The sequence below is a fragment of the Anneissia japonica genome, unplaced genomic scaffold (genome assembly GCF_011630105.1).
Source record: "Anneissia japonica isolate Jap-2015-1 unplaced genomic scaffold, ASM1163010v1 scaffold3474_len973312_cov172, whole genome shotgun sequence".
In the NCBI taxonomy this organism is placed as follows: domain Eukaryota; kingdom Metazoa; phylum Echinodermata; class Crinoidea; order Comatulida; family Comatulidae; genus Anneissia; species Anneissia japonica.
Window position 1 is genome coordinate 157,722 of NW_022747780.1, and position 13,753 is coordinate 171,474.

At 34.8% G+C, this 13,753-nt stretch overlaps 1 protein-coding gene across 1 annotated transcript; it reads right to left on the reverse strand.

Annotated features, from left to right (window-relative positions):
- Window positions 1-302: 302 nt before the first annotated feature.
- Window positions 303-13,196, reverse strand: LOC117120596 (uncharacterized protein C7orf26-like). Its single transcript, XM_033265625.1, has 7 exons — window positions 13,040-13,196; window positions 12,169-12,398; window positions 10,741-10,971; window positions 9,756-9,918; window positions 6,889-7,434; window positions 4,806-4,845; window positions 303-1,051 (listed from the first exon to the last, which is right to left on the reverse strand). The coding sequence occupies exons 1-7, from the start codon at window positions 13,071-13,073 to the stop codon at window positions 949-951; spliced, it is 1,347 nt and encodes a 448-aa protein (XP_033121516.1). The 5' UTR covers window positions 13,074-13,196; the 3' UTR covers window positions 303-948.
- Window positions 13,197-13,753: the final 557 nt, after the last annotated feature.

A 13,753-nucleotide genomic window follows, 5' to 3' on the forward strand; every position in this document is an offset into this window, starting at 1 on the left:
TACGCCATTTCTTAAATCAACCTCGCTACATATTTTCATTGTTATACATTAATCTTTAGTTCGACCTGATGAAAGGGTGGTTGATAAAAACCTAAAAAATCTTTAACACCGTTGATGCTGTGGTTTTTGTCACCATAAAAAAAAACTCATTGCCATGACAACAGGGCATAGGAAAAACACTCATGACAGAATTGCCTGCGAAATTTCTTTGTCACTGACCGAAGTAATCCACGCCTCTAGTACGCGCAATTGTTCGGGTACCTAAAATAGTTATCGCGAAAATGAATTAACAAGTCTCCATGTATAGCACGCCTTCCATCGTTGGCAAGAAAAACTCCATTTTAATGTTGAATATATGTAAAGTAACATCAAAACCGGGCATAAAGCAGATTTAAAAACACCCACTATTTTGGCATGCAACCTTCACTTCAGTCCTCCGACTCATTTTTATGCCCACTCCTGCAGTACAGTAATATAATAATACCCAATTCACACGAGACAAAATGTACACGTGTTAGGAAAAATTTACCAAGCGTTCCCTCTTCCCTGCTACAATGCATCTGTGTGTGAAGCACATCCGCCAAAGATTACTTTGCAACTCGTATAATAATTACCGAAAAAAAAAAAAAAAAAAAACAGAAATTGCAGAGGTTCAGAACACTTCCGAGATAAAATGTATATGAATCTGTGTATGTCCGTGAGACACAGCTTAGCTTTCACTGTAGCCTCGCACACATGTTCACTGTCTGCGTATCAACTGTGTGAACACTGTGGGCATAACCGGGAAAATCTATAACATTTAGCATGTGTCCCGGGTAAACATTTTGTCGCATGTGAATTGGGTACTAGGCCTAGACAGCATATATAGCATATATATCTGGTCAATGTTTAATCTGCTATCTTGACCTCATCTACTGTATGTCTGACCCTCGAGTCTTTAACAAAGGATCAATGCTGCATTGGTACTGCTAAGCCTTGCTTCTGAGGACTGGCTGATGCCTTCTGGGATACCTCTAGTTTGTTGCTATGAGACAGGATGAGATTAAGTAATCTGAAAGATCAAGAAGAAGTAATTTAACAATAACTTATTTGAAAGTGGATGATTCCAGCTCTCAACCGTAAGGTCGGGGATCGAATCACACATTGGCCATTTACTTTTGTTTTGGAAACTACATTTGTCTCTACACCTAAGAGTACAATATGAACAAATGACCAAATAGGGGTGTACATGTCCATTTGAAGTAATGTATGAAGATATGTCTGCAACATCAATTTACTCATAATTTTGAAAAAATAAAAAATATGCATCAGATTGATCTCAACAATTTTTCTTTCAATTCTCCATCAAAAAGTTGCAAATTACAAAAAGTCCTATATTAAAATTTACTGCTACCTTTCACACATTTTGTCCAGCAACGTATAAGAACACATTATAGCAGGTGCTTGTGTTGTCATATTTTGAATTGTCAGATGGGAAACTATGCTGATATCTGAATGGAGCAAGGAGCTTCCATTTTTTTTTTTTTGCTTGACAACCATAAAGGGTCTAGGAGAATGTATGAGGTATTTTGTTCTAACTTGGTTTATAAGAAAAGATATAAAGAAAAATGGCAGAGAGGTATAGGAATTTAAAATAACAAAAATATTTGGGAAACTGTGTCAAATGTCACTTTCCAGTTGTAATAATGATGTTAAATTAAGATGGTTTCAATACAGAATCATTCACAGGATTTCAGGTGTTAAATCATTTTTATTCAAAATCAGTGATTGGAAAACAATACGTGTACCTTTTGCAAAGGAAGTGAAGAAACATTCGAACACATTTTTTTCTCGTGTCATGTTAGTTTCCATTTTTGGAGTAAAGTTTTAACATGGCTTAAAAATACTTGTAATTTAACTACTGTATAATAGGCCTACTAGATGAGGAACTATGTTTGTTTGGAGTTAGAATCCTTTGAATGAAGGCAATTAACACTGTCCTAACCCTCTGCCGCTTATAAATACTGTATATCGGAGCAAAATGGAAGCACCATGCCTTGTATCTGTGCTTTAAAACTTGAAGTAAAAAAATACTATGAAATGGAGAAATATATTGCCCTTGTTAACAGCAAAGAAGATATTTTTTTCTAAAAGATGGGAGTTTACTGAAAAATGTAACTGATTCATAATCAATCAATGTTGTGTATTGTTGTAATTACAAATTACTTTACTGAAAAATGTAATTGATTCATAATCAATCAATGTTGTGTATTGTTGTAATTACAAATTACTTTACTGAAAAATGTAATTGATTCATAATCAATCAATGTTGTGTATTGTTGTAATTACAAAATTACTTTACTGAAAAATGTAATTGATTCATAATCAATCAATGTTGTGTATTGTTGTAATTACAAATTACTTTTCTTTATTATTTTCAACATTTGTGATTTTTTTTTTGCACTTGTGGCAAATAAAGGTGGCTTTGCCACACCAAATAAAATTTTTAAAAACCGAAAGGTCCACTGATTAATCTCAGATAAGAAAGTATAATACATACTCCAAGTATTGAAATACACGCCATCGTGTTGGGATTCAATATTTCGACATTAATTATGTCATCATCAGGAATGATAAAAAAAAAAAAAAAAAATTTTTTTTAAAAACCCAAACACTGTTGCTCAATCTTGACAACAGGTCAACGAAATTTCACTTTTGTGGCACTGATGCGTACACGTTTTGTGTATAATTATATCGCGGAAAATACAAAATGCGACTCATGTAAGCTCAGATAAAGAACAAAAAATTAATAAGGATGCCCTAGTTTCTGTGAGTGTCATCCAAATACATCACCACGTTAACACAACACATCAAAATGACAAAACCTTATGGCCTAGAGACAATAAGTAATTTTCTATAAGCATCCCATGACAATCAGATTAATAATTTCTTGTGAATAATCATTTTTTTGCGTGATAGTTTTTTCTCTCTTTTGAATTCTGTAATTTAATCATCAATCGAATAATCATTCATCTACATCGATCCACTGATGAGGCCTGGTGGCGAACGTTTTAAATCATAAATCGACAAATACGTCAAAGACTTCATATTAATTTAAGTACTTTAACGAGGAAAGATTTGAAATTGCCTGTCAATGTATTCTAAGCTCCTTTGAAAAGGTAGGCGTATGCATCACATGTCATGTTATGGGTGGTGGATGCGTGTGTGTTTGCACGTAGTTTAGTTTTGCATGTGAACTGGTGTGGCAAGGTGCGACTATATTTATTTTGTAAAACCGTCAAGCGTTGATAATAATTTCAAATTAAATATAAATTTTGTTTTTGCCAGTTCATGCATATATCATCCAAAAAAGATTTGAAACTGCCTGTCAATGCATTTTAAGCTCCTTTTCATGCACGTTCATGCATATATCATCCAAAAAATAATTTCATTTTTGGAAAAAAATTCAAATTTTCTTTATTTCGCCATCGCTAAAAGCTTTCCCGATATTTACTTCTTCCTCACCAAAAGCATAAAGCATTTATTGATTTGATTACTGAAGTATTTTGCATTTCTATAACAACAAATTTCATCAAAACAGTAAAAATTTTAATGAGGAAAAGCAACTTCTTGGTTTCACACAATTTGAATCCTAATTAAATATTAATCTAGGAGGCACAGATAATCCCAGTTCATACTGAATACAAATATAGCCATATACAATGTGTAACTTTCTCTTTTCCCTAGTGAGCTAGTGAGTATTCCTAGTTGTGTAGTTGCCTCAGCATAAGGCAATCATCTGTATAGCGCTTTATGCTAACAAGGCCTCTAAGGTCGAGCTCTTATACACATCTAGATGTGTATAAGAGACAGGTATAATAGGCCTACTAGATGAGGAACTATGTTTGTTTGGAGTTAGAATCCTTTGAATGAAGGCAATTAACACTGTCCTAACCCTCTGCCGCTTATAAATACTGTATATCGGAGCAAAATGGAAGCACCATGCCTTGTATCTGTGCTTTAAAACTTGAAGTAAAAAAATTTATAACACAATTTAGTTTCTACTACAATGTTATATTCAGCAATCATTATTTAAACTATTTATCGTTACCATTTGTATGTTTGTGAATTTGTTTAAAGAAAATATACCATGAGAAGGAATGAACAAACGTAGCTCCCTGGGAAGAATTCCATAATATTGAAGCAAATAATCTGTGTATTTTGTGTTTGAAACTACCAGGTACCCACTTGTACTCCTGAGTGGAGAGAGAGATAACCATAGGTAAAGTGCCTTCCCTACAGACACAAGCGAAATGCAGAGCAAAGGATTGAACCTCCGACCTAAGGGTTGACAAGTAGAGCAGCAACCACTGCACCAAACTACTTGATGAGTAGTAGAGTTTAAAACCTACCAAGTACCTATAATTATGTATGGGCAGGGGTGTATGTATTTTCTAAATATTAGTAGACTTGATTAAATAAGCCTTTGAAACCCCTAAATTGTCAACGTTTTCAGGCGGTTCGCCCCACCCCCTTCCGACCAATTGCGAAATATTTCGATTGACTTTGCTCTTGTCGTGGATCACCCGTCGGGCAAATCTTGGCGCCACCACTGTGTACGGGTGAAGTCAGACAAACTTATTTCAACACGTCTTTCCCAAGGACATATGCAATGTGGTGAAACTACCTACAGTACACCAACTGCTTAATAAGTGTCCTACTGACACATGTTCATGTTCCAATTTGCATGTCCATGAACTGAATATTTACGCAAAGTCAATAATAAAAGCGTAGTGATAATGATGACATGTGTCTTCAAATCTTACCGATTATTTGGTAGCCCCTTGCATATGTCCAGTACATTTCCTGAAAAACGTAAAATCGTTTTGAATTAAAGCATTGAAACCTAAATACATTTTAATTTACACAAAAGTTTTAATAGTTTTTAACATTAACAATTAGATCGACAAGTTTAAATCCCCTTTGTGTTGTCTAGGGAAATAAACTGAAACTAACTTTGCAGGTTAGAAATTACAGAAAAGCAGAAGAAAAAAAAAAAAACAGAAGAAAAGCGTGGTAAAACAGGAGAGACAGAGGGAGGATAATATGGATTTTGTGCCAGGGGAGGTTGAGACAGTTCATTAGTGGTGATAATTCTAAAATAGTCCACAGTTTTGATCCTGCAAGCAACAGCAATGAAAATTGAAATTATTACTGTATCCTTTTATATAATACCTCAGGCATTCTTGTTTTTTGTGGGAAAACGGAACAGATACAGTAGAGAGAGGATATTATGGATTTTGTGCCAGGGATAATTGTGACAGTTAGTGGTGATAATCGTAAAATAGTCCACAGTATTGATCCTGCAAGCAAAAGCAATGCAATTATTATCCTTATTATATAATACCTCAGGCATTCTTCTTTTTGTGAATGTTAGAATTTTGGTGGATACCTTTCTGTTTTATTATACAATCAATTTGATATCTCTTATTGTAGTGCGGCAAGATCATCTAGGTATCATTTTACAAAAAAAAAACAACTAATAAATGTGTCTTGTCTCAATCATTTTTTTATATGGCAATATAGATTTATTTGTAGTACCCAATTCCAGGTAATCTGTGGGCTGATGCCTATGATTCAGGCTTAGACAGGCTGATGATATTTTTGTCTCTTATAACAGAATCCCTCTTTTATGAGCTAATGTTTTTTTATTATGAATCAAATTATTTATAAAGAAAAAAATCAATACAATGTTTATTATTATAGATAGCACTAATGGTTTCTAAGGATGGTAATTATGAAATGTTACGTCTATAAAATGTATAATTGCCACTGGTGATTAATTGTGAGGCAGACAGAAGGCTGCTTTAGGGTATAAATTAAGGCTACTGAGAATGGGCAATTGCAGGCAGTTCAAGAGGGGGGTAGTAGGAGTGAGCAAGGTACAAAAGACTGAAAAGAAATGAAGAAGAATAGGGAACATAAAGAGGCCAGGAAGGTGAAAGAAACTATATACATAAATTTAAAAATATATATATTTTTTAAAATGATAGAATAAATAAAATAATTAAATTTAAATCTGAGAGTGCCATTTCCTGCCATATGAGGTACCATAATCATAAATTTTCTACCCTTAGCTCTAACCATGGTGGGGCTTAGGTGGATGGACCCTATATCTGTGAAAGTCACTCCCTGGCCCCCCACCCCTCTATTTCAAATTCTTGGATCCGCCAATGGGAGAAAGTTTGGAAAAGAATGGTATTCTTAAAACAGACAAGAATAACATACATTAAACCAAAGAGTATAAAACAGCAAGAGGTCTGACACGAATTCTAATAGGGTGCTCCCCATCGTGTGGAAGTACTTTTTTTTAACGTTTCATATGTGCAGTCAAAAATCAGGGCAGTCAGATCTCTTGCAATTATGTATACTCTATGATTAAACTTATGCATGAAATATAATATTATAGAAACAGTAATAAAATGCAAAACATTGATTATTCTTTTATAATAATAATGTTGATTAATTTCACAGTACAGCTAAACCCTTGAGCAATTGGTGGTTTCTAAGGATGGTGATTGCAAAATTATAAATCTATAAGTTTTAACACTGGTATGACTGCAAGGTGGAGAGAAGGCAGTTTTGGGAAATAAGGCTAGAAGCGAAAATTTAAGGAGGTTCAAGAAGGTCATAGGAGTGTGTGTGAGGTATAAAAGGTTAAAAAGAAATGAACAAGAATAAACAAGATTCCTGATGATGACATAATTAATGTCGAAATATTGAATCCAGACACAAAAGAATAATATAACTTTATGCATGAAATGTATTATAGAAACATAATGATAATTGCAAAACTGATTATTCTTTATAATACATAATGAGATTGAGTAATTTCATTGTACACCTTACCCCTTGAACAATGGGTGGTCCCTGTTGCCAAGGCAACCTGAAGCACTTGAGCGAATCGGTCCAGAGAAGCCTGCACTTCTTCCGAGTCTGGCAAGAGGTTGCAATCTTTGACAATTCTCTTAAATGATTCAACAATCCTTTTCAAATTCTCTGCCGTCAGCAACCTTTGCAGAACATCAATGAGTTCTTTTGGCACACGATGCTGTGGCTGGCCTTTCTTCAGAAGCTGAGCTTGCAAAAGAGTCTGTAAAATACCAAACAGCAACCGCGAATACACATGAGTTTTTTCCTCAATTTCAGAGTTGGGACCTTTACTCGTGGGTCTTCCCAGATTGCCTACGACGCAGCAGTTCACAAGTCCTGGTAGGGCTGAAATGTACGTACACATATAACGGGACATGTAGCCCATCGGATCACGAAATGAAGGAACTCGTGGCAGAGGTGACTGGATCGATGCGATACACAAAGAGTAATCCTGATCCAACCATTTTGAGAACACTTCCAGTAAATTGTTAGGAATTGAGTTCGGAACTTGTAATTGAGGACCTGCATGCAAAAAAAAGAGAAATAGATGTCACTTTTTATATATCAATCATAAATAGCTGTCTCTTATACACATCTAGATGTGTATAAGAGACAGAGCAACAGCAATGAAAATTGAAATTATTACTGTATCCTTTTATATAATACCTCAGGCATTCTTGTTTTTTGTGGGAAACGCCTTGTTTTTCCTCCAGAGCCTATTTTTACCTATAACTTAAGTCTATTTTTGTTGAGTGAATAATTTGACAAGTAACATTTGAGAAAAACAAATGAAACTCTAGAAGAAGCACACTAAGTTACCAATTTTTACAGATCATAAACATCAGAATTCAATGATTTAAAGCTTATGTTTTACTTCAAACATACATAAATTTGATGACAGAAATTTAAGAGCATGCAAAGACTACAGCAATATTTTTTTTTATAAAAAGAAGTCTGTCAACTCTTAAGGAAAATGTGTTATTGCTACAGAATAATTTTCAGTCGACAGCTTAAAATTTATTGATATACAAAATTTGAGAAATTAATTTTTTTTTAATTTTATGTTTATATTAAACTTAAATGGCAGTATATCTTTAAACAAGTTTAATCTAACAACGTTGAAATATAAAATATTAAAAAACCCATTAAGAATCATGTGTAAATTGGCTGTCATCTGCTGGCATTATGATTCAAAGTAAAATTACAATTAATGTCCTGATATTAAATGCAAAAAAAAGTGTAGAACACTTTTTTTAACACTGACCATGAAGCCAAGTCCTTGACATTATTTCAACTACAAATTTGCTTATTTTGAATCCATGATGCTCTTGATTATTAGGACCTACTTACACAGAGCACCACAGAGGCACATGACAGCGGCAGACAAAATAGCACCTACTATGTTCTTTATAGTAATTCACACCTAACGCAACACAACTATGCGACAGTACGACGTGCCGTGCAGCATAGAATAATGTTCTTTTTCGAAGACTGTTGCACGACAACAAATATTCTGGCCAATCACCTACTTCGATCATCCTTCGCTGAGCATGTAGACCGCAGAACAAGCCACAACAGTTGCTTCCATCATGGCTGTTGTCGCGCTGTGTAAATAGACTGCATAGCGCGACCGAGTATTTTTGCTGTCGCGTAACGCTACCATACTCTGCCAGGCATTTAGCCCAAAAAAGTTTCTGTTGCCCAAACCTTACTAGCAAAAAATTCATATAAAGTTATATGATTTTTCTTTTGTTTACAAAGGAGACCTACATACAAGTATATTTGAAAAGGCTATTTTTTCAAGCTTCAATTAGCAAATGTGATACCTTAGTCATAAATTTCAGCCCTGCAGTAACTAAATACATGGGATGAGTGATAAGAGGAAGTAAAGCTACTTGAATTATGTCTAGGCCTGAATTATAAAAGAAATTTCAAACCTGATTTAAAATGTCACTGCACTTAGAAAAAACATGTTTTTGGGGGTTTTTTGGGCCTTATTGATTGATATTAAGATCTGTCCAGACTATTGTATACAGTCATGATGTGCCTATATATGGTCATGATGTGCCTATATATGGTCATGACATGCCTATATATGGTCATGATGTGATGTCTGAGTGGATTGTCACTAAAAATGATCCATTGCATGTCACAGCATTGCGTTTTCCATAAAATTGTGTCGGCCAATGACCATCAAGCGGAGTGAGAACCCTGTTTTAGCCTCATTTAGAGACCTACATCGTGAAATTTTCAATATAATGAAGAAAAACAAGGAAATAAAAATGCATGTTATGTTATTGCGAATTGCATTTAAAACAGTTATTAAAAAATTGACATTTCAAAACGTTTGAGCTTGTTTTCCCCCTAACAAGGAACAAAATATTTATTAAAACTTATATACTACATACTTAGTTTATTTATTAAGTTTTAATATCTGTAATATATCGACAAAGATGCTATTATACATAAAATAACAGAAGAATTTTAGAGAAACTTAAATCTGAAATGCGCACCCAAACCACAGGATCTGAAGACAGGCATTTCCAACCAATGGCGGATCAAAGAATTCAAAATAGATGGCGCCCAGGGATATACTTTCACAGTTGGAGGGTCTAGATTACCTCAGCCCCGCCATGGTTGGGGCTGAGGTAAGTAAATTTATGATTATGGCACCTTGAGATGGCTGGAAAGCACACTCTCAGACCTAAATTTGATTATAATTATTCTATTTTTTTTATAATTTTGAAAAATTAAGGGAGGCTTGGGCTGTCTTACTAGGCCCTCTTGAATCCACCACTGTCAACTAGGAAGCTACACTCCAGTTGATCAATGTTATTGGTTACCTTGGGTTTGGTAGAAGAGATGGACGGCAGCTGTCATGAACTGACAGGCAAACTGAGGACACACCAGTATCAGAGCTTCAAGCGAACTCAGAGACTCCGGCACAAGAACACAGAAATCTTGAATTACTGAAGACACCATGGCTAAACTATTACTTGAGCAGTCCTATATAAAGAGACAAAAAGAATTTTTAAAAAAGGAATTAAAATTGAAATTGAAATTCTTTTGACCTATATATGCAGGGCTGGTAAATGTGTGTGATAATTGGTTGCAACACATGAAATGAAATGAATTTCCTTGAAGGCATTTAAAAAGGAACATTAACAATTTGTAAAGTAAAAAACACGTTTTTGGCTACCGTAAATGCTCGAATAAGCGCTGCTCTTGAATAAGCGCCACTCTTGAATAAACGCCGCATCAAACCCGATTATTTATCGCTAAGCACCGCCCTCGAATAAGCGCCGTGGAGCTTAATGGAGAGTATAGTACCCTCTGTGTTATGAAACACTTTTAGAAACAGGGTTTTAAATACAATGTATACAGTGTTAAAATTAATAAAAAAACACAATGAAGACACAAGCGGCCTTATAAACATTTATTTACGATGAAGTAGGAACTATGATAGGCCTACTGAACTAAGGGAAGACATAAATTAGGTAACAAGGGAACAGGCTTGGAAAGCGCCTTGCCAAATTTTTGTATAAGCACCGCACTGAAGCCTCGAAAAATGTTATAAGAGCCAGAGGGCTATCCAAGCATTTACGGTACATCAATATGGCACCAGTTCATCAGTTCCTGATGATAGAAAACATTTAGTGATGTTGACAAAATACTATCAGCATTATTCATATTAAAGGAAACAAAGTATTAATGAGTAAACTCTCTTCTTATGTGAAGCCCTGTCGAGCCTATCAAATATTATTTGACAAAAACAAATGTGACATATCATGACCATATAAGGAAAATCATGACTATGTATGGGTATACCTGATTGTATAACCAAATGGCAATGTTGTTTAGAACCGGCACACACTTCACCGAGACTGCCATAGAGGCGAGCTGACTAAGCATTCTGCCCCGGTGAGCATCGCATCTGCTGTCACGGCTGCAGCCAAACAACGCATCGAACACCGAGTACATTATGGGGGCGCTGTTGCCAGTACTAAAGAATTGGCACAAGAGTTCGATAATCTGTAGACTGTCTAGCGATGTCAATTTCTGTTGGATAAAAAAGACATAATTTTAACTTTAACATTTGACTAGAATATTATTTACAATTTCCCAGCTTTGACCTATGAACTTCTCTAGCTTAACCACTGCTCCAGTATGTGTGAAAATTTCAGTAAGTTGTATGAGACAGTGCCAGCTGGTTAAATCTTTGCCTATATCCTATGTGGTCTAATGGACACGATACTCGCCTTGACAGCGAGAAGTTGCAGGTTCGAATCCCACCAAACACTTTTTCCATACAACTGAACAAAAGGAACTTTTAGTTGATGAGCTATGCTTGATACGATTATTACAGCATGTTCCTATTCAAAGATTATTATTATTATTATTATTTATCTATTTGTTTATATTGTGTAAATGCTGCGTAGCAAACTTGAAACTTGATTTGAACAACTTTACTCTGAATATGATTTTTTTTATCAATTATATAATAAAACTGTGGTATAAATACTTTTTAGAAATACAGTACATTTTTATTAAATAAAAACAAATAAAAATAAATTTATGGTAATTATATAACAATATTCATAATAACACCATAATAAAAAAATTTTTTTTTTAATCACAAAAAGATTTATTTCTACACATAGAAATAGAAAGAGTTACATAATGAAAGATGGAAAATGGCCATAAATCATGGTGGCTTGGTAGGTACTAAATATGTAATGATAGTAAAACACAATATAAACCAAGTTTCTTATGTAGCCTTCTAAAGATAATTTATACAGTATGATATTTAAAGACTCTGAAGATATAGATTATAGTAGTATATATTTAATTTTTATATTTGTGAACTATGACATATCGAGTGTGATATCATATTTCATTTTATGTTGCACTTTGATATTTCAGCAACAAAGAGATACACATTATTTTTTGATCTTGAAATTTAATAATGTTAGATTCTGTCTCCTTCACAGTTTGACGCAGAAAGCCAATCCACAAAAAGTAGGGCAGAGGCACATAAATGAACCTTAAAAATAAAGCCTTAAAAAAGTGCCTTTTGGAGCTAAAATTTTCTTATATATCATTTATTCTCCATAGCTTTACAGGACCCTGGGAGCGCGGCACCCCCACATATTTTTGTTTGACAACCGTTAGTCGGGACATACTAGTAAAAACCCTGAAAGATGATTATTATTAGGTTTTAAAAAATATATATAAAAGTATTTTTAAAAAAGTCACCTTAGGTACAAATCCATCAAGTGGTTGGTAAAAGACGAACAAATCCAGCAACTGGATTACAATATCCTTATTTGGGAATTTTCCAGGTGGAAAATTCTGACACTGGACGAAGTACGAGGCCATCCAGTCAAGGAGTGACTTAGTTGCCAATGGAAACTCTTTCTGGTGTAGGGCTCTACAGATCTCTGGCAGACGTGTTGGAAGATCTGAATACCAGAGGAACACTTTACCTGAGGACAAATATAAATAAGCATATGTTACAGTTATGAGTTAATATATATTAATTGATATCAGATACAGAGGTGACGCCAGGATTTGCCAGACAGGGGAGGGGGATTCGCAGTCCCCGACGGGGGCCGAAGCCCCCGACGAGGGGTCAGATCTCCCCGACGAAAGCAAAATGGGAGTGGTCAAGCTTCGATTAAAAGGTTTTGAAAGTGGTCCTGGGGGCGGAGCCCCAGAAAATTTTGACAATTTAGGGGTTTCAAAGGCTGATTTAGGCCTAATCGATTTTAGAGTAAAATACATATAATTTTTTTTCTCCCCGACGAATTGTGCTTTTTCTCCCAGCCTCCCTGGTATCATCCATGCAAGTAAAAAACTCTACAACAGTATGGTCTTCTTTTTGTACAATGTTTTAAAAAAGTAAATCGTACATACTTTCATCATACTATTAGATAGGGCCTTCAATGAGGATTATGCATAGGCCTAGTAGGCCTAGCTAGGCAATTTCTCGCATTATGATTCAGTGCCGGGGACTTACATTTGTAAGAAGGGTTAGGTAAGTTATTATTCGTAAGGAGAGGCTAGCCTAGCTAGGCCTAGGATTTCATGTATCTTCATATAGAAACTCACTTAGCTTTGTACTTACTGTGGCCTCCTTGAAGATCCATATATGATGCCATTTTCAAATACACGAATTATTAGCTACGCAAATGTTACATTTTAAATCAAAATTAATGTTTTGAAATTGTGCTATCACACAACACAAAAACACACATGAGGAAAAGCGTAGGGTAGGGGGGTTATTGAATATTGCGGGCGCTATATACAAACTTTAATTTGTTCAACAATTTTCTATAAAACAAATTCATTCATTTTATTTATTCTCTAATAGCAGCAAAAACGCTGAATTGCAACAGAATACAATTTGTACCGCTGTACGGTTTGATTGCTATACTTATGTTACTAAAGAATGTGTTGTCATTATTTATAAGTAATCTTATTAATAAGGTGTGGACCTCACCGGCTGCCGGATTTTTTTTTTTTTTTTTTTTTTTTTTTGCTGTATAATACGGAAGCTTAAAGTGACCTTCCGCGTTTCCGAGTTTCCACGATAATTATCATGGAAACATGGAAAATGAAATATTTCGTATCGTATCATCCAATATCAACTTTTCTTTTTATTTCTCAGGTTTATAAACAGAGAGAGTCATCTTTAGGCCATAGAACCTGAAGATGGGATTCGTTTTTAACTCACCAAAATAAGTTAAGGGACTCAGGACGCGCTACATACACACGTTTAATAATATATACCACTGGTAGCCGTCGCACAGTTACCGTATTTACTCGAATAAACGCCTTT

Bases quoted from the DNA above. Each gene is read 5' to 3' on its own strand.
- LOC117120596 (XM_033265625.1), bottom strand. From the start codon at position 13,073: ATGGCATCATATATGGATCTTCAAGGAGGCCACA. The intron at 12,399-13,039 runs GTAAGTACAAAG...ATTTGTCCTCAG, and splicing joins GGATCTTCAAGGAGGCCACA to GTAAAGTGTTCCTCTGGTAT. The intron at 7,435-9,755 runs GTAACCAATAAC...TTTTGCATGCAG, and splicing joins TCTCTTCTACCAAACCCAAG to GTCCTCAATTACAAGTTCCG.